General features: G+C 32.0%; 4 protein-coding genes across 8 annotated transcripts in view; 1 reads left to right on the forward strand and 3 right to left on the reverse strand.

Annotated features, from left to right (window-relative positions):
- Positions 1–818: 818 nt before the first annotated feature.
- On the reverse strand, positions 819–6,178 carry LOC128175682 (sororin-like). The gene is made up of 7 exons (XM_052841494.1): positions 6,166–6,178; positions 5,906–6,061; positions 4,441–4,517; positions 4,264–4,317; positions 2,669–3,572; positions 2,265–2,344; positions 819–1,970 (listed from the first exon to the last, which is right to left on the reverse strand). The coding sequence occupies exons 1-7, from the start codon at positions 6,176–6,178 to the stop codon at positions 1,881–1,883; spliced, it is 1,374 nt and encodes a 457-aa protein (XP_052697454.1). The 3' UTR covers positions 819–1,880.
- LOC128177140 (cysteine-rich PDZ-binding protein-like) lies at positions 6,100–12,587 on the reverse strand. Its single transcript, XM_052843716.1, has 6 exons — positions 12,508–12,587; positions 12,214–12,279; positions 10,800–10,854; positions 10,580–10,659; positions 9,643–9,660; positions 6,100–6,879 (listed from the first exon to the last, which is right to left on the reverse strand). The coding sequence occupies exons 1-6, from the start codon at positions 12,521–12,523 to the stop codon at positions 6,815–6,817; spliced, it is 300 nt and encodes a 99-aa protein (XP_052699676.1). The 5' UTR covers positions 12,524–12,587; the 3' UTR covers positions 6,100–6,814.
- On the forward strand, positions 12,553–15,907 carry LOC128177139 (uncharacterized). The gene is made up of 3 exons (XM_052843715.1): positions 12,553–12,659; positions 14,180–14,342; positions 14,671–15,907. Exons 1-3 carry the CDS (start codon positions 12,620–12,622, stop codon positions 14,978–14,980), a joined length of 513 nt encoding a protein of 170 aa, XP_052699675.1. The 5' UTR covers positions 12,553–12,619; the 3' UTR covers positions 14,981–15,907.
- Positions 15,836–19,041, reverse strand: part of LOC128177137 (spectrin beta chain, non-erythrocytic 5-like) — a 68,903-nt gene continuing 65,697 nt past the window's right edge. For all 5 annotated transcript variants that reach the window (XM_052843713.1, XM_052843708.1, XM_052843711.1 and 2 more), the window contains 3 exons: positions 18,841–18,918; positions 17,876–17,898; positions 15,836–17,731 (listed from right to left, as the gene is read on the reverse strand). In XM_052843713.1, coding sequence (XP_052699673.1) covers positions 17,540–17,731; positions 17,876–17,898; positions 18,841–18,918 — 293 coding nt within the window. In that variant the 3' untranslated portion in view covers positions 15,836–17,539. The remainder of the gene's footprint in view (positions 17,732–17,875; positions 17,899–18,840; positions 18,919–19,041) is intronic.

Consider the following 19,041-nt stretch of genomic DNA (forward strand, 5'->3'; position numbering starts at 1 on the left):
TTTTCAAAAATGTAATTTTTCATCCAAAATTACACATTTTTTTTGCCTTTTTGACTTAAATACTTCTTATCCATTATGATACATGTATCTATCATAATGAATTTTCTGCTGATTTGAGAAAATATTTCAAGGTGTAGTGAACCACCTTACTTTCTTTCGAGTTCTTTTGACAGATATCAAAGAAACACATGTATATCTGAAAAGAGCAATTTCAGACCACCTGCAGGTCAATACTCTATACTTTCAGATGTTCTCTCATTATTATGGAAAAAACTTGATGAAACTTGCAGTGCCAATGAGACCCAACCGAACAGAAAGAAAACTCAACTAAACCCTGGGCTTACTTTCGAGGTTTACCAGAATAAACTCAAAGTAAATTCATTTTGGCACAGAGTAAACCTGATCAGAAGTATACCTCTGAAAGCAGATGTTACATGTGTTTTTGGAATAAACAAGGGGTAGCCAGGAATTACATGCATTAAGATGGTAGTGCATAATGTTGACCCCAAAAGCAAACCCCGAGCAAGATGGCAAGTTAATGCAAATCAAGATACAGGTGATGAACAGAACTGTACGTGTGAATTTGTCAAAAGCTTCATCACTTGAAAGTTTTTGTTTTTTAATCACTGCTGGTATCATTATAACTGAAAACGGACCATTTAGATCAGACTGCATTTCAATGCATTTGACACTAAATATTGCATTTAAAGAGGCTGTAAGAGTTTTTTTTTTTTTTTTTATTTCTTTGTGATAAAGCATAAATTGTACCTTCAAATGATGTTTCCAACTACTGCATCAAGTAAAACACTAAGTTATATGTGTAACCAATGACTTTTATTTATACAAGACATGAATACAGTGTACTGCAACCATATATTCTCTATTTTTTTTTATCAGGATGATAACTAAAATATGTACACTTCAGACCTGTTTACTAAAAAAAAAATATAATACACTATATTATATAAAGACTGTAAGGTTAATTTTTTTAGTGGAAAAAATATTTTTTTCCAAACTACATACACGAACATGAAAATTAAAAGAACATGCATTTCCTTATCAACATGTGATTCAAACCCAAAATAATCTTTAAAAATACTATTAATGGTTTAAATTTAATAGTTTTTAATATCAATAAATTCATGATTTTATTAATCTGGTATTTTTTTTTTAGCTATTAACATATTATGACCATTTTTTAGATACAAAAGTATGACAAAATTGCACATAAATCATAAGTCTTAATGAAACACTACAAAATCATATTCGTATTAAAACTGGCCTATTTACATGTACCTTACATGTGAATGTAAAATACATATTAACATTAATACATGATTTCTTCAATTGAAAAAATAAAATATGAAAATTCTTTCTATTATTTTTTTTTTTTCAGTAAAAAAAACCCCCATAAAACAATTCTTAAACTTGCATAATTTAAAATTTATGTTCATGCTGTACAATCTCATAAAACCTGCAAAAAGTTAAAAAAAAAAAAAAAAAAAAAGAGCCAAAGTTCAGTTACTAATAAAAAAAAAAATCCATGTTTTTTGATTTTTCATTACTAAAGCTCTTAATTGTCCAAAAGTAGAATGACTAAAGCTGACATCTTAATCCAATATTCATTCACAACCAGAAATAATTGTTCATTAGGTTTTCATTGAATTAAAAATGAAAATTTGCACTGATTTTTTTTCTTCATACAAATCATTTACTCAGTAATTCCTAAAGTATGCAAGATGTTAATTTTTTTCTTCTTCTTACCAATGGTTTCTTGCAAAACATACAGCTTAAGTAATTCATGCCAATAAAAAAGGTGGGGAATCAACAATAACTGCTCCATTTTGTGATCGTCTACAATTTTTTCAAACACCCATAAGTTATGCATTGTCTTCAATGCTTAGCTCAAATCCCTCAATTTCTGAAAACTCTGTGTTCATCTTTTCCATCCATTCATCAACTTTGGCATTCTGAAATAAACAGCAAAATTAATTAAACTCTTAAGGAATAATAGGATATATATTGTATTTATCAAATATATGAATTAAATCCAATAAAGGGTCTTACATTGTCAAAATAAGGAGGCTTTGGTAGACAGTGCTCTACATGTTTTTGTAAACAAATTGAAAAGTCATAATACAATAGGTTATGTTTATGAGTAAAAATATTTGGAACTATACTTTGATATAATTCTATTGAGAACCAAGTCAATGCAAAGTATATGATGACAAGACACAGTAATATATACATGTACTTGTACATACTGCTTTCATTGTTTTCTTTTTCTCCAGTTTCCTTTTTGCAGGTTTGTATGACTTCTGAAAACTCCTGTTGACAGCTAAATCTGAGGGAGAAAATGTTAAACATTGAACTTAACTCTAGCCATATAAATTTTGTTGTATTTTAAATTTATATCAGAAAATAGCCCAAAATACATTTCATCAGGTCAAAAACAGTTGAATCTAATCTGAACAGAAAGTCCAATGTCTTTGACCATTTGACTGAACATATCATTAGGGGATTTAATTTTTACCATAGCATTATCATTAATCAGTATCAAAATGATTCATTATAAACTACAAGCTTAAAGGTATCAAAATAAAAGTAAAACTCTGTCCAATAAATAATGCATATTAATATGGAAAACAACATTTAAACTTAAACCAACCTTCCTCTGTAGTAAATAACTCAATGTTCTGCGCTGTATTTTTGTCAATGTCTGTCATGCTGTCATCAAACGTCAGTTGGTGGGTAATGGAGTCCATAGAGGCGTAGTCAGAGAGGGGAGTAACAGGGCCACTGGTGGAAGTCTTCTTCACAGGGGACACATTCAGTGAGGCTGGGTCACGATATGCATTCAGAGAAGTCTGAATGGGAACCATTGAAGGGTTAAATGGAGTGGACACAGCCCGGGCCTTGAAATCTTTCTCTGCCACAACGTCTGGTGAAAGAAACATTCCGCTGTCTCTCGACTTTTCTTTCTTCAATAGCTTGTCTTTTGAAGTTGGAGTTACCTTTTTGATCTTTGGGGATTTTACGGATTGTGTTGGAGGAGGTTCATGCTTTCTCTTTCGAAGCTGTCTCTGGGAACCTTCAACATTGTCAACTTCAAGTCTCTGTAGGGAAACCACTGGTGTAAAACTTGCTGGAATTATTTCAGAAACATTTGGAGAAAATGAAACATTCTTTCCTTTCAAGCTTGATCTTATAATGGGACTTTCAATACTGTTTGTATGCAATACTGGACAAGTGTCCATAGGTGAAGACTGTGACGATGGTACTTTCTTATTTCTGGCTTTTTTGGGGACACTACTTTTGTTTTCAACTTTAGATGTGATTTTGGGAGGTGAATTTTTTGATTTGGCTGATTTCGACTTTGACACTGTAGTCTTTACTGGAGGTGACCGTTTCCTCTTGGTTTTAGGCTGTTTGAGAGATGATGTCATGGGTTCGGGATCCTCCTCGTCGAAGTCATACAGACTGCTTTTGCTCTTGGAGGAGACACTGGTTGTGGTGTCTGATCCATCAGGACTGGTATTTTCCTCATCTCCATCATAAGCCTTATCTGGACTCTAAAATTGAAGGATTTACATGTATATCAAAATACATTCAAATATAGAATTGAATTATTCAAGAGCACAATAATTTATTATTTTTAGCATATCCTCATTAGCATAATGAACATGTGCAACCATTAACAACATCAAGATGAGTTCCTGCTATTGGGAGTAAACTGTTTCTCTTTTCGAAAAAAATTGCATATTAAAGACATGGAACTTTGACATTACAATAAGAAATGTTTTTATAGTCTGTCCCAAGATATGTGGATTTATGAAGCACATTTGGAAGATTTTAAATAAGAATACACATACCTGTGAAAGAAATGCAATTGAAATCAATGAAAGGGAAAATATTCAAGATATTTTCATTCACACATTATTATTTTTCATTCGGAAAAAGTCACAGGAACAAAAATTGATTTCTTGAATATGGAGATTTTTAATTGGGAATGTTGACTTTTTTTCCCATTCCATTTCCTGTGGTACATGTATTTACAAATATCTTGGGATATAGTATAGTTTTAATCTGCTTGTATGAATGAGCCAAACACAGAGAGTTTGACTGTAAGCACTTTAAAATCGACTTTAAAATCGTGATCATCTTTCACTCTTTTTAAATGCTATCTTGATTTAATATTGTTCTGCTTTGCAAAGTTGGTTGTCAAATTTTTTGTCATAGCAATAACAAAAACTATAGTCATACCCTTTTACTTCTTGCTTTGGTACTTGCAGGTTTCTTTTTGGGGTCATCTGTACTCTGGTGACAAAAAGTTTTTATAAAAAAATGATACTCATCCATAATTTAAAACTGAATTTTCAATGTATAAAACACAACCTTGTCAGATATATCATGTAATATAACAAAATTTAAACATACCACTGGCAGGTATTTTTGTGACAACTTTGTTATAATTTTCAGTGTTTTTGAGTACTCTGATTCACTGGAGGAGGATTCTTCTGAAAAATAAAATTATCATCATGATCAACCGTGTAAGATTAAGGTCACAAATAGCTGCAGATCTGGAGCTCTCTGATTGAAAAACCAGATCATAAAGTGTGCACTTATGTAAGTAACCAATTTAGGCTCTGTAGATTAATTCACCCGAATTAATGTGGTATGAGACATTTGTTGATATTAATATGGATGAAAGGGAGTCCAGTCAAGTCGTACACAGACCAACTCGTATACATGTCAACTCGTATAAAAAAATTTCCGTATAAACAACCAAAAATAAGCTTGTATACAAAAATTCCCGGTGTGTTTAACCGAAAGTCAACTCGTATACAAAAATTTCATATGCCTATATAATTTATGTCAAATATTAAATATGATAAAAAATATAACAAATGCTGCACGCCAGTCATGAGTCAAATATTCTTACAACAGATGATATATTTAAGAAAATATTATATAATATGTTACAGCAAAAGATGACTTTCATTGTCTAGAACGGTGATTAGTATAGGCTAACATTAATGACTCAAAAATACCTTGTATACGAGCTGACTTTTGGTTTTTTTATGCGGAAATGTTTGTATACGAGTTGACCTGTATACAAGTTGGTCTGTGTACGACTTGACTGTAAATCGATGAAAGTACATTAAAATCAAATTACTTTCACTGGTTTAGAATTTTTAAATTTGACACAAAGCATGTTTTAAAATTTGTTGTAAACTACGAGTAAAAAGTTGTAAAATCCCCAGCCAGATTCAAACTCATGACTTACAGATTCGTAGCGAATCCTCTAACCCACAGTGCTACACTGCTAGGTAGCAATTCTGGGAAAGGACCTATTCATAAATTTACACTCTATTCTAATGTTTATTTCGATGATTAGTATGCCATAACCTGGAAGTGTCCCACCTTAAATAATACAGGTTCAACCTGGAAATGCGTTTCTAACAAATTTAGAAGGTATACAATGAACATTGTTAAGTTAACATTATATCACTGGACTTGGAATTTCTATCAATAACTAAATAAGCCAGTAAACAGGTACAAATGTAAACATGTAAATGTATAGCTAGGGAATGTATATAGGGCATGTACACACGTATACGTAAAACAGACCATGCATTTTATAACATTACTAAGTACAGATACTGTAGATGTCTGTACGTTTCTTATTAGAGAAGTTTCATATCATCCTAGCCGTACATTTACCTGTTCGTTGATAAAAATTTAGAGGCCATGTAATGTGAACTTCACAATGCAATGTTTACTGAAAGCCATACCGACTTATGCATTGATATTCTGGTTACGGGGGTCTTTCTATGCATACTGAGAGCAAATATTTTTTCTGTCGCATTATTACGCTAAATTAAACTTCGTTGAAGTCACGTACCTGTTTTGTTACCTTTGAGCGTACTCTGTCTGGTCTTTCTCCGCGTTGTCATTTTGCACGGACTTCGCGTTTGTTTTGAAACTTCCGCGCTCCTGTGATGCGCATGCGTAAGATCGCATAGTAAACAAGTTATTCGTATAATATTTCGTACAAATTCTCAATGCACAAACAAAACTAATAATTTAGAGAAAAAAATGTTTATTTATAAAAACTTACACATATTTTATGACATCTTTATACAAATATATACACTTAAAAACTCTTGATAACCATTTCTTATATTACAATCTTTCTCATAAATCCCAATATTTCTAAGACAATTTATCTATAAATTACATATAAATTATAAAATTTCTTCTGAGCCTAGTATGTTAATTTTTTACAACTTTTAATGATTCGTTCTCCGAAATCAAACAAAAGTTTAGACAAACCATGGCTCAATTTAAATTTATCCTAACAGTCAATTGAAGCAATGTTGAGTTTCTTGTTTCTTTATCTTTCATAATAACTGACATTATTGAAAAATTAAATTTAGACCACTGGTACATTCACAATGATTCAAAATGAGAATATGATACATGAAAACTCTTATCTGTGATTCTTATCACCTTTTTCTTATTAACAGCACAATATTTTTCACCCAAAGTTCTTTGATCTAATCTTGTGTGAAAACATGATCAAGACTAAATGTTCACGTCTATCTTACATATTTGACTTAATATTTTTTTTTTAAAATGACGATTGCTTAATACACGTTTTAAAACACATTAATATTTCAAAAAGTGCTCATACAGTGATGAAAATTATTCACAAACAATATAGACAGACATTTTAAAAAAAAAATATGTTTGTAGAATTATCCCTCCAATAATTCTTTTCATTCTATGCTCTGTAAACTGTCCTTTTCTTTCAAACTGATGTTTGTCTGTAGTTCTTGGTCTCAATGATCTTCTTGCCACACATGGCACATATTCCTGAAACATTGATTATTCTCTCTCATAAACATGTTACCAAACACTTGATCAAATTTAATTCTTGCTTCAAAAACTTGTTATGTACGAGGCATGCATGGCTTCAGGCCACTAACTTATACAAGTCTCATAGTTGGACCTTTGGTGGTTCTAGATATATATACATCATTTTTGTATTTAAAGAAAAAGAAAAAAAAAACAAATGAAACAAGAGGCCCATGGGCCACATCGCTCACCTGAACAGCAGTTCCTTGTAACATATAACATTTCGTAGCATATGCTTTTTCTATTTTAAACATTGAACCCCTTTCTGGGGACCCAGTTATGGTCCGAGGTTTATGGTTGGCTTGAACAACATAAACAGTAACATAGGAATGAAAATGTGTAGCACTGCGGTAGGACCGCACGTACACAACCTGAAAAACTGAACGTAGCAGAGTTCCACTTCAAGAGAAATAACTCTCAGACTGTACAGAACATCAAGAAAGATAACTCTTGGTTCCACTACATTAGAGTTTACACAATTTGAGGATCCTTGCATAATAATCTCACAAACTGTAGCATTATAGTTCTCGAGAAAAACTTTTTAAAAACATTTTCAATATATCTGTCTATGTTAAACTTTGAACCCCTCTTGGGGCCACAGTATTAGTCCAGGGCTAAAGTTTTAATTATTTGGAATCTACATTATTTAAGGATGCTTGCATAGTTATCTCACAAGCTGAAGCATTATAGTTCCCTAGAAAAAGATTTTTCAACATTTTCCCTCTATATTTCTATGCTAAACTTTGAACACCTCTTGGGGCTCCAGTATTAGATTGAGGTCACAGCTTTAATAATTTCAAATCTACACTATTTGAGGGTGCTTACGTAGTTATCTGACAAATTGATGCATTGTAGTTCTCGAAAAGAAGATTTTTAAACATTTTCCATATATACCGGTACTTCTACATTTAACTTTAAACCCATCTTGGGTCCCTAGTATTAGTCCAGGGGTCACTATTTTAAAACTGTCGAACCTTCATTATCCAAGGTTGTATGCATGATAGTAATCTCACAAATTGAGGCATTGTAGTTCTCGAGAAGAAGATATTTTAACGTGACCTTTATATTTCTATAATAAACTTTGACCCCATCTTGGGGCCCCAATATTGGTCCTGGGGTCACGATTTTACCAATTAGGAATCTACATGAGCGAAGGCATAGAAATTCTACAAACTAAAACATTGTAGTTCTTGAGACGAAAATTTTTAAACTTTTCCTTTATGTTTTTTAAAATGTTTAAATTTTGAACCCCTCTTGGTGCCCATCAAATATCCGGGAGTTACAATTTTTTGAATCTACATTATTTAAGGATGTACATGTATGCATAGTAATATCCCAAACAGTTGCACTATAGTTCTTGAGAAAAAGATTTTAAAACATTTTCCTAAATATGTTAAAATCTAAACCCCTACTGGGGCCCCACTTTTTATTCAGGGGTCACGATTTTTACAATCTTCACTATATATACAAGCGTTTGTGTATGTATTGGCATTTTTGGTGAAGTGGTTTTTGAGAAGAAAATTTTTAAACATTTTTCATATGTAGTTCTATGTTAAACTTTGAACCCCTCCTGGGGCTGCAGTTTTGATTTGAGGGTCACGATTTCTACAATTTAGAATCTTCATTATACATACAAGCTTTTGTGTAAATATTGGCATTTCTGGTGCAGTGGTTCTTGAGAAGAAGATTTTTTAAACATTTTCCTAAGGTATATCTATGTTAAACTTTGAACCCCGCCTGGGGCCCCAGTTTTGGTCCGAGGGTCACGATTGTTACAATTTAGAATCTTCACTATATATACAAGCTTTTGTGTAAATATTGGCATTTCTGGTGCAGTGGTTCTTGAGAAGAAGATTTTTAAAACATTTTCCTAAGGTATATCTATGTTAAATTTGAACCCCGCCTGGGGCCCCAGTTTTGGTCCGAGGGTCACGATTTTTACAATTTAGAATCTTCACTATGTATACAAGCTTATGTGAAAATATTGGCATTTCTGGTGCAGTGGTTCTTGAGAAGAAGATTTTTAAAAAATTTTCCTATGTATTTCTATGTTAAACTTTGAACCCCGCCTGGGGCCCCAGTTTTAGTCCGATGGTCACGATTTTTACAATTTAGAATCTTCACTATATATACAAGTTTTTGTGTAAATATTGGCATTTCTGGTGCAGTGGTTCTTGAGAAGAAGATTTTTAAAACATTTTCCTATGTATTTCTATGTTAAACTTTGAACCCCGCCTGGGGCCCCAGTTTTGGTCCGAGGGTCACGATTTTTACAATTTAGAATCTTCAATATATATACAAGCTTTTGTGTAAATATTGGCATTTCTGGTGCAGTGGTTCTTGAGAAGAAGATTTTTAAAGACATGCACCCTATACTTACTGTTTCGCAATTATCTCCCTTTTGAAAAGGGCTGTGCCCTTTATTTTTACAATTTATAACCCCCTTTCCATAAGGATGCTTTGTACCAAATTTGGTTAAATTTGGCCCAGTGGTTTTTGAGAAGAAGTTGAAAATGTGAAAAGTTTACAGACGGACGGACAGACAGACAGACGGACGGACGGACGACGGACAACGGGTGATCAGAAAAGCTCACTTGAACCTTCGGTTCAGGTGAGCTAAAAAGGGAGTAAAAAACAAGGTTTAAGTTTTTGAGACATTTCCTTAAAAAAATCAATAAAACTCTTGAAACAACTTTTTCCAAAAGCAATAAAATATGCTACCTTTCTTGTAGGCACATCCTAAAAAGAAAAAGACAGAAATTGTTAAGATATTGAAAAGTGAACATACATGTATTTTAAATAGTTTGAGTATACAAAAATTAGAACATAAAACTGTTTACCTGAACCTAGATCTATAGCTAATATACATTGTAGTGTGTACACAATTTGTAAAGAAAAAATTTAATAAGCTAATTATGTGTGGAAATTTTGCACATGTGAATTCATAACAATCACCAAAAAGTGTTTTGAAAAATTTAAAGTTTTATAAAAGGTAAAATAGTAATATGTAAAAAAAAAAAAAAAAAAACAACACCCTAAAGCAGTACAACACCCAAAAGGTTTTAATGAATGTACACGCAAGAATATGAGAATAATTAAAAAGTTATGGCATCAAAGAATTATAATCGAAAAGTATTACTTTGACATGTACTTAAAAATTGTTCTTGAAGATACAATCAGAAGTGTACAGAACAGGCCCCCATTCCCCTTGGCAATGTTAAATCATCTTTTTATGACATCAAGTATTTCTGAACAAACTCAACTGTACTTGTTGTAATAGATTAAGGGAATGATAACAAGTAGGCTAAAACTTGAGACCTTATGGTTTAAAACCAGTGTTCTTCCAACCTAGCTAGATGGTTAACCCATAGGCTAGGTCTTTTAAGAGTGTGACAGTACTAAGCTTATCATACACACTATAGCTAATATACATTTTCTTTTGAGATTTCTATCCCTTAGACTCTTCAATCCACTCCACGTGGGTTTTTTTGTTAGACACTAAGAGATTAGAAGAATGTCCACAAGTAAGCTCAAACTTTATCCCTTCTATGTTAAAACTCAATGCTCTAGCAATTAAACCAATGCCTTAGGGGGGTTAGGCCTGTCCTCTTACATATGTGGATGCAATATTTCTTTCTTTAATTTTTTATAAACTTACCTTGACAATAATGTGAGCCAGATTGATGTACAGAAGACTTACAAATCCTGCATTTAGTGAAAGTCTGGTATGGAGTAAACCTAGAAAATTAATACAAACACTTGTACTAAAAGTTATCACAAATCTTTTCTTTTTATTCATAAGATAATTAAATACATGTATTTATTATATATCTTTATTCTTAATGTATTTATACATATATACCACACTCAAATAATACCTGTTTTTCTTTGATGTCAAAGCTTTGTTTTCATTGACCACTCTTCCTCCGCTTTCTGTAAATTGATGAAATATTAAACTGAATATATTATATATAATAAATATATATATCATACTCTGTCCCAAGATATCCTCACATAATGCTTTACTTTATTATTTGATTATCATAAATATTGATATCTCAGACCTCTAACAATGTTCATTCAATAATTCATAAATATGGAAAAACGAAAGATTTCTTCTTTGAAATGCACGTACATTCTAGCTTGTCAGATTTCAAAACACAACTAAAAATAAAAGGTCTGTGGAGGTTTATATTACAACAAGGACATAAATAATAATGAGATAGGCAACTCCTGGTGAAATCACCCCTTATCTGATTTCGTAGGTTAATTTCAACTTCATATATCTGTGATGTTACCAGATACAGTAAAACTCGGTTATAGCGAGGTCCTACAGACTGATGGATTTACTTCGTTATATCCGTAATTCGCTATTCCGTATAACGAATTTGTAATAATTTCTACATGTATAGCAAATTTACTATATACATGTATTCTTAGACCAGACCATAATTTTTGCTAATTGAGGCTTAGAATAAAAATACATTACTTTGATACCTTTAATAATTGGATTGTAAGTACCGTAAAAAAAATTATATGAAAATAAATTCATTCTTGAACTATTATGTTAAAGGGAAACTTTTTAAATTGTAAAAACATTCGTTATAAAAGAGTTAAATTTTGTTATAATTCACATCTAGGTGACTCAAAATCAGTTCGCTATATCCATAAATTCGTTATATCCAAATTTGTTATAACTGTAAAAATCTGCAAAGAATTTTACAGGGGACTCAAAAAGACTTCGCTATATCCAAGAATTTGCTATATATCCGTGTTCGTACTAAACGAGTTTTACTGTATATGAAATGAAATGTACCTTTAACAAACTATCTTAAAATTATTCTAGAGTTTTTATCTATACTATATAACCCTAATCTGATCATAATTACATGTACGACAGGGTGCTTAAAATCCCAACACCCATATTTGCTCCATTCCTGTGATTCCCTGAAAATTGATGTTTATTTTCTTTATATCTAATTTATTTTACAATTACATGTAGATGATTAAAATCTTATGAAAATATCCCTTTTACCAAGAGGAAATAATTAATTTTATCTAATCAATACCTTATACAAATAACAAAATGACTCTCAATTATTTCCTTTGAGACAGTCCGAATGGTTTGATCACCACACAAGATAGCTTAGTTAGTAAAACAAATGACTGCAGATTTAGAGGTTTGGGTTCGAATTCTGGTCAGATCTGATATTATTTCTCCAATCCAGTTAAACTTGTGTCAAAGAAGAAAAGTGATCATCAATATGAATAACAATTATGAACAAAATATACCTGTTGTATTTCTGGCCCCTGATTTCCATGGATCAGGTGTAATAACTTTCCCAAGCTTCTTTTGACCTACAAATACATCATACTATCTTTTCCAAACAAATATTTTACTACAATAATCATTTATAAATAAAACATACCAAGAACTTTTAATCATTTTTGTTTCGTACAAATAACATAATATCTGTTATTCTTTAATTATGTCGATTTCAAAAATATAAGCCAATACTAATTAGTTATTGCTACAAAACGTTTTACCTACATTTTTCACAAACAACTACAAAACGTCTTACTTACATTTTTCACAAACCATTTTCACAACAATAATAAACAGCAGGAAATGTCCAGTAGAAACATAATATAAAAATTGGGAAATGTAAAATGCGATATTCCGGGAGATAACTACATAATGTGTGAACCTGAAGCAGTTCTGATTATACAAACAGGAGGTAAAACATTTTAAATCTAATCTGAAATTTTATTTTTTGCTAGTGCAGCTTAGTCGGTAGATATTAAAGCCAATTTTATTCCGTAATTCATATTAGAGTATTTTAGAATAGGGCACATGTCACGTGCATAGTCATGTGTCTGAAATGAATGAGGGCGGATAGGTTCTGTCAAATCACTGGAATCGGATTGTGTAATTTTCAGAATTTTTTGAGTGTGCATGGGTACATTATATATTTCTCAAGTTATTTAACATTATAAAAGTAAATTTCAATACAGTTCCAGCACTTTTTTCTCCTCTCTTCTATAACCTGTTTTCTATATAAAAAAAAAATGCATGTCTTTGACTGACCTACGCTGTACACCGTCTCAGTGCCGACAGAATTTAAATTACTTCATATAAAAAAATCATTCACGGTTTGTTTTTTTCAAATGACCTGTTTTACAAAGTTGTATTTTAATTAATAGCCGTGCCTTTAAATTAAGTCAAAATATAAATGTTTAGTTCTTTTTTAAACATAAAAAAAACACAGTACAATCGAACACTCTCTCAGTCGAGAAATCGAGTCCACAAATCAACGAGGCACACACGTATACTACCAAGCACGGTATGACAATATGATTTGTGATATCAGTACAGAAAAATACACACAAACAAACATTTTTCCCCATCAGATACGGATGGAAGGTCTGATTTATAAAATGAAAAATGTGTTAAAATCGGAAACATTTTTTTTTAGAAAGTAAAAAATAATATTTTGTTCAAACGAGTTAGAATATCTCGTTATGTAACTTGCCATAACAAAGAAGATATCTCGTAGGGACGATTTAAAAAAGTGCATGTATATGTATATAACTATATATTCTCTTTTTTAATAACTTTATCAAAGTGTTAATTTTTCGAATAATTAAATATTATATGGTGATTTTGGCCGTAGTGTGGTCAAATCTAATAAAGCCCTTCGTAATTAAATTATGTAAAATAAGTAATAAGGAATTATTCTTGAATACAGTATTATGTGATAATTTCGGCCGTAGCATGATCAAATCCAATCAAGCCTTTCAGGCTTGATTGGATTTGACCACGCCCCCACCAAAATTATAACCTCATGCAAAGAATGATTCCTTATTCCCTAATCAATCGTTATATAGAAATATTTATTCAACGCGTTATATAGCAAGTCAAACACGCATAAGTTAGTCGTTTAACATCTCGCAAAATTATTTTATTATCTCATTATAATACTGCCTCAAAAATGAATTTATCTTGCTTAACTTTAAGCATATATAGGAAGACCTTTTCTCTTGTTAAACTGTTTTATATATAAATATACAATATTGTCTAGATCTGCACATGTTCAAATCCTGGTAAAAGAAAGTATTACATGTATCGTTTGAATGATGTATATGCTTACAATTTAAATATTTCCAAGTTAGCGTCTTTATTACCATTGCAAGAAATTCAAAAGAAAATCATTTTCATTGCACAACACAAGTATACAATATCTATTTTTATTTCAAGGAACAATAGATAAGGACTATCCTAAAACCAACCTGGGGTACGCATTTGAGATCGCGCAGCCTGCCGTGCAGCGGATTCTCCCCCGGGCTAGGGTGGGGCCTGACTCTTGTCACGTGATGTCTGTGTGTCGGAAAGACAGCCAAGACCTAAGGGATCATGACAGGTACACGCCAGTATATGTGAACTATACACGTATTTGGTGAGGATCAAACCTGCATGCAGTGAAAGTGGGATTTTATTATGGTCCTTTAACTTGAAACGTGCGTTATCGATAACGTAAGTTTGCAATAACACCAGTTTGCAATTAAAAAAAAAGATGACATATATATTTGCATAGTATATTTTTTGTTCCATCTAATACTTGCATATACTTGCATATAATACAAAATAATACAAATACACATGACAGTGTACGTTTAAGTATGTTCAATCATGTTTTCAAACAAAGTATACGTGAATGCAAATACCGGTATTTCTTTTTTTATCCTCAGAGAGAAGTTAGCGAGCACGTGCATCGATGCTCGTTCGACGAGAATTCTTATCACCCACGGAACGGATTCTATGATAGAGACAGCAGCCTACCTGTCCAAGAGGGTCACAGACAAAACCATCGTCATCACCGGAGCCTTCCTCCCCGAAACCTTCAAAGCGACGGACGCCGATTTCAACGTGGGCTTTGCTCTGGGAGTCCTCACTACGCTGTCGGTGACCGGGGTGTTTATTGCGATGAATGGACAGGTTTCACTGTGGTCTAAATGTACGCGGAATCCAGACACTGATATGTTTGAGAGAACATTATGAAGATGTTGAATATAATGTATTTTATGCAATGGATGAAACAGTAATGAACGATGATATACGATAATTTTAAATTCGAGCGTTAAATTCTACGCAATATGATGCAAGTGCTGGACTTTGTTGATCATTTGGTAAAAATCTATTATTCTTTTAAAGAGAAATTCAAGAGGGCTGGGGAATAGGTTCTATTGTTAACTGTGATTCTACTTACCATGTATGGAAAAAACATTAATAATGTTATATTCTTTAAAGAATTTATTTAAGTACTAGGAAGTTTTTGAGATATGGGGCATGTTTTTCATTATAGCAGCCCTTTCCCCCAAAAATCCTTTTTTTCTGTCTAATATCTTGAATACTCTCCAGACCCAAAATCCGTATACTTTCATTCATATGTGATTTACATGCATGTCCTACTGAAATGCATTTAAAGTGTTACCCCTTTCCATCTTTTTTGTCATAATTAATCATTAAATAATCATAATTTCCCCATAATTAATGCTTCCTTCTGAGGCATTTTCAATTTTTTGCAGATGTGGAGCTCAGTTGTGTATATATCTTTTTACTGATCAGCTAAATCAACCTATCTCAGAAGAATTATATGAACTCTCAGTAGGTGTTATTCCTTTTAACATTTACCTACGATAAATAACCAAAACGATAAGGCTTTATACACGTGTATGAATAGAATGACTGAATATTAAAATTGTACAAGAATTATAATGAACAATATATAAAATATTCTATTCTGAATTTTGAGGATCCTTTACAGGGTTGTGTTTTATACTCAGGTGACCACTACGGCCTATTGGCCTCTTGTATACAAAGTATAGTACTTGCATAAATGAGAACAGAACTTCGTTTTCAGTATAAATATTTATATAAATTTATATATGTATATAATATAATTTGAAAATAAAATAATTGATGTTAGTTGAATAGTGATATACATGACAACACAATAACATATGTAGCAAGTACTGATGTGTGGTTTATGAGGCAGCATTTTGTATTATACACCGATTAAGAGTTTTCTAATGAGTCACTCTATAATATTATATTATATAACCTCTACAATCTGTCTGCTATTAACTGATGGATTTTCCATTCTGATTTCGTATAAAAAACCCAATTGTCTACCATCAAACCACAATATAACAAGACCCCATGGTCTCTTCATTTTGGCTTTAACATTCACTATGAAATAATTCTATTTACATGATAGATACTGGCTTTATTGATAAAACCTACTAACAAAACTGTACAAATGTACACATGTATTGCTCTGGACTATCATATTTACAACTTCCTCCACACAGTCAATGCCGAAACATACGAAGCATAAACAGAGTATTTTTACAAACATTTATCTTAATGGAAGTTCACAGAACAAAATCAGATCTCTTATAGTTTGCATTGCACACCTTTTTAACAATTTGTTCTTGAACTGTGACAGACAACACAGTTCTGTTGCATGTTCCCAGAATTTTATTTTTGTGTTCAAATTCAGCAGTTATATAATTGCAATGCAAGCCGGAAGCACTTTGTGGAGACATTCAATGTTTGGATATGCATCAATGAGACGATTAATTCTTGCGACCATTCATGGCAGCCAATATAACTACAATGTATTTGTCTAATACATGTATTATAGAAAATTAACATGTAATAGAATGATAATAAAACAAAATCATACTAAATTTTGCATATACATGAATTCTTAACAGACAACCTCATCAAAAACAAAGAATTTTTCAAAAAATGGAAGCACTATAATGCTGTATATAATATATTTATATTCAATTTGATTAACATAACAAAACAAAGATTTCAGAAAAAAACTGATTCATAAAATAAAGGTATTCTAAGTAAAATAGAAACTCTATTGATAACTGTCTGTCCCAAACATCATGTCATTCATGATGCAGTACATACATTTTAGTATAGAAATGGACTAAAGTATTTTTGGATATTCATCCTGAATATACATGTACAGTAGTTTCTTGCTTTTGATTTAATGAATATACCAGTAATTACAAGTTACAAAACATGGATGGTACAATAAAATGATATGTATTTAAGAAAGCCAGTATATTTGAATACATGTTGGTTAAGCTTCATGTGTTCTACCAAAACATCAGTAAAAATCAGAGCATTTGTAAATGGTCCATACCAAAATCACACGGTAGATCAACCAACCCGAATGTCAACGATCACAGATAAGGTACATGAGATCTTGGTCAATATAGAGGTGTTGTAAGTACAAATGTAAACATCGGTTACTTTTGTAGAAAAGGACATTCGTAAATGAGTCGACCGGTCTGCCCACTAAGTAATTCACTGTACTAGTGTATAGATTTTGTATAAACGCAATAAGAAGCAAGCCAAACATTTTGTGCATGTTTAACTTAGCCTCGTCAATTTTGCTTTGAATATTTGTGTTTGTCTTTCTGTTTGGTCTGAAACTGCCTTTAGTCATCATATTTCAGGTCAAAGTTTTGAAGATGGGCCCGTCACTTGAATCAATTGTTTGGTAGCAATTTGGATTCTTTGTCTCTGAGAATACTAATGGGCCTCGGATTTTTTGTCTTTTTTATGTTTTTTATGTTCTTCGTGATCCTTGTCCTTCTTCTTCTTGAATCGACTAAACATGCCCTTCTTTTTCTTCTCCTCCCTGTCCCCCCCATCATGATCCTCCATCATCATGGCGGGCTCAGACATCGGACGCTCCTTCGTTGGAGAGCTCTTTGTTCTTTTCTAAATGATAGTAATTACCAGGAAAAATTAAAATGCATATCAAATCTATTCAAGAAGTAAAAGATTTAATCAAAATGGCAAAATCAACCTTAATTAATGGTAAACGGTAAAATAATTAATCATAAAAATTTTAAAAATGCTTACCTTAATGTCATCTGTGAATTGATCTGAAAAATAAAATAAGGGATTAAATTTTGTAATATAAGGATAAGAAAATTAAGTTTAAACTGATGCATACTGCATTTCTCTAAAAAAAGTTGTACATTTGTATTCTCATATCCCTACACAACTCTATTCTATATGGGGATTCCAAGGGTTGTTTTAAAACACTTTGTTCAGTGGTGCAGTGACTTTGCTCTGAAAGTTTTGTGACAAGTACATGTATACTGCATGCGATGGTGACATACACTGTATTACTGGTATCATCTGTGACAAAATCGTGAACATAAATAAGGCCCACCTACTTTACCTCAATTGTTGATTCTAAATAGAGACATGAAATGTAGTTTTAAATCCCTTTCCAAAATTTTTACATCATCACTTAAAGGAAAATATGAACACCGTCCAGATTTACATGGGTTTTTCCTGTTCACAAAACTAGTATTAAAGCTCAATTGAGGATTTAAAATTTTTAATTAAAACTATTTAAATTGATTATTAGAGAGTTGAACACAATTAGCATTTATTGGTTAAAAAAAGTCTAAATTGAGACTGGCTGCAAAACCATAAGTTTCCCCCTGCAATTGCTCAGTAGTTTCTTGAAAATTTAAACTGCACTGAATTGACTAGCATTAAACAAATTTATATACATATAAAAAGAACACATCACAAGCTGGTACTGAACACAAGACAAATCAGACAGTTGACTCAACTATGCAGTAAATAGTGTAACTCCTACAAGAATGCTTGAATATTTTATATTATGCAAGTTTCCACAATAACTGTAAGTTATTATGAGTTGAGCTTAATTTTAGCTAATGGATGAAAAGATGATTTATATATAAACCAAATATACAGCAAAAATTCAATACATGATCCCATAGATGTCACCAGGTAACTAACTCACCTGTAACCATACACCTTTTATGACAAGAGTGACAGTAACTTACCTTCGTCCCCGTTCATTCTTCCGTGTCCCCCATTGTGTGGAGGGGACACGAGGGAATGGTCCGTCAACTCCTCCTCACCTGTGTAGGTAAAATTCATGAATTTAAGAAAAAGGAAGAACCAATTATGAAATTAAATGCGTGGAAATTGTTTTATCTAAGAAATACATGTGCAACAGGATGGGAAATGATGGACCAGACCAG

The sequence above is a fragment of the Crassostrea angulata genome, chromosome 3, assembly GCF_025612915.1.
Source record: "Crassostrea angulata isolate pt1a10 chromosome 3, ASM2561291v2, whole genome shotgun sequence".
NCBI classification, from domain to species: Eukaryota; Metazoa; Mollusca; class Bivalvia; order Ostreida; family Ostreidae; genus Magallana; species Magallana angulata.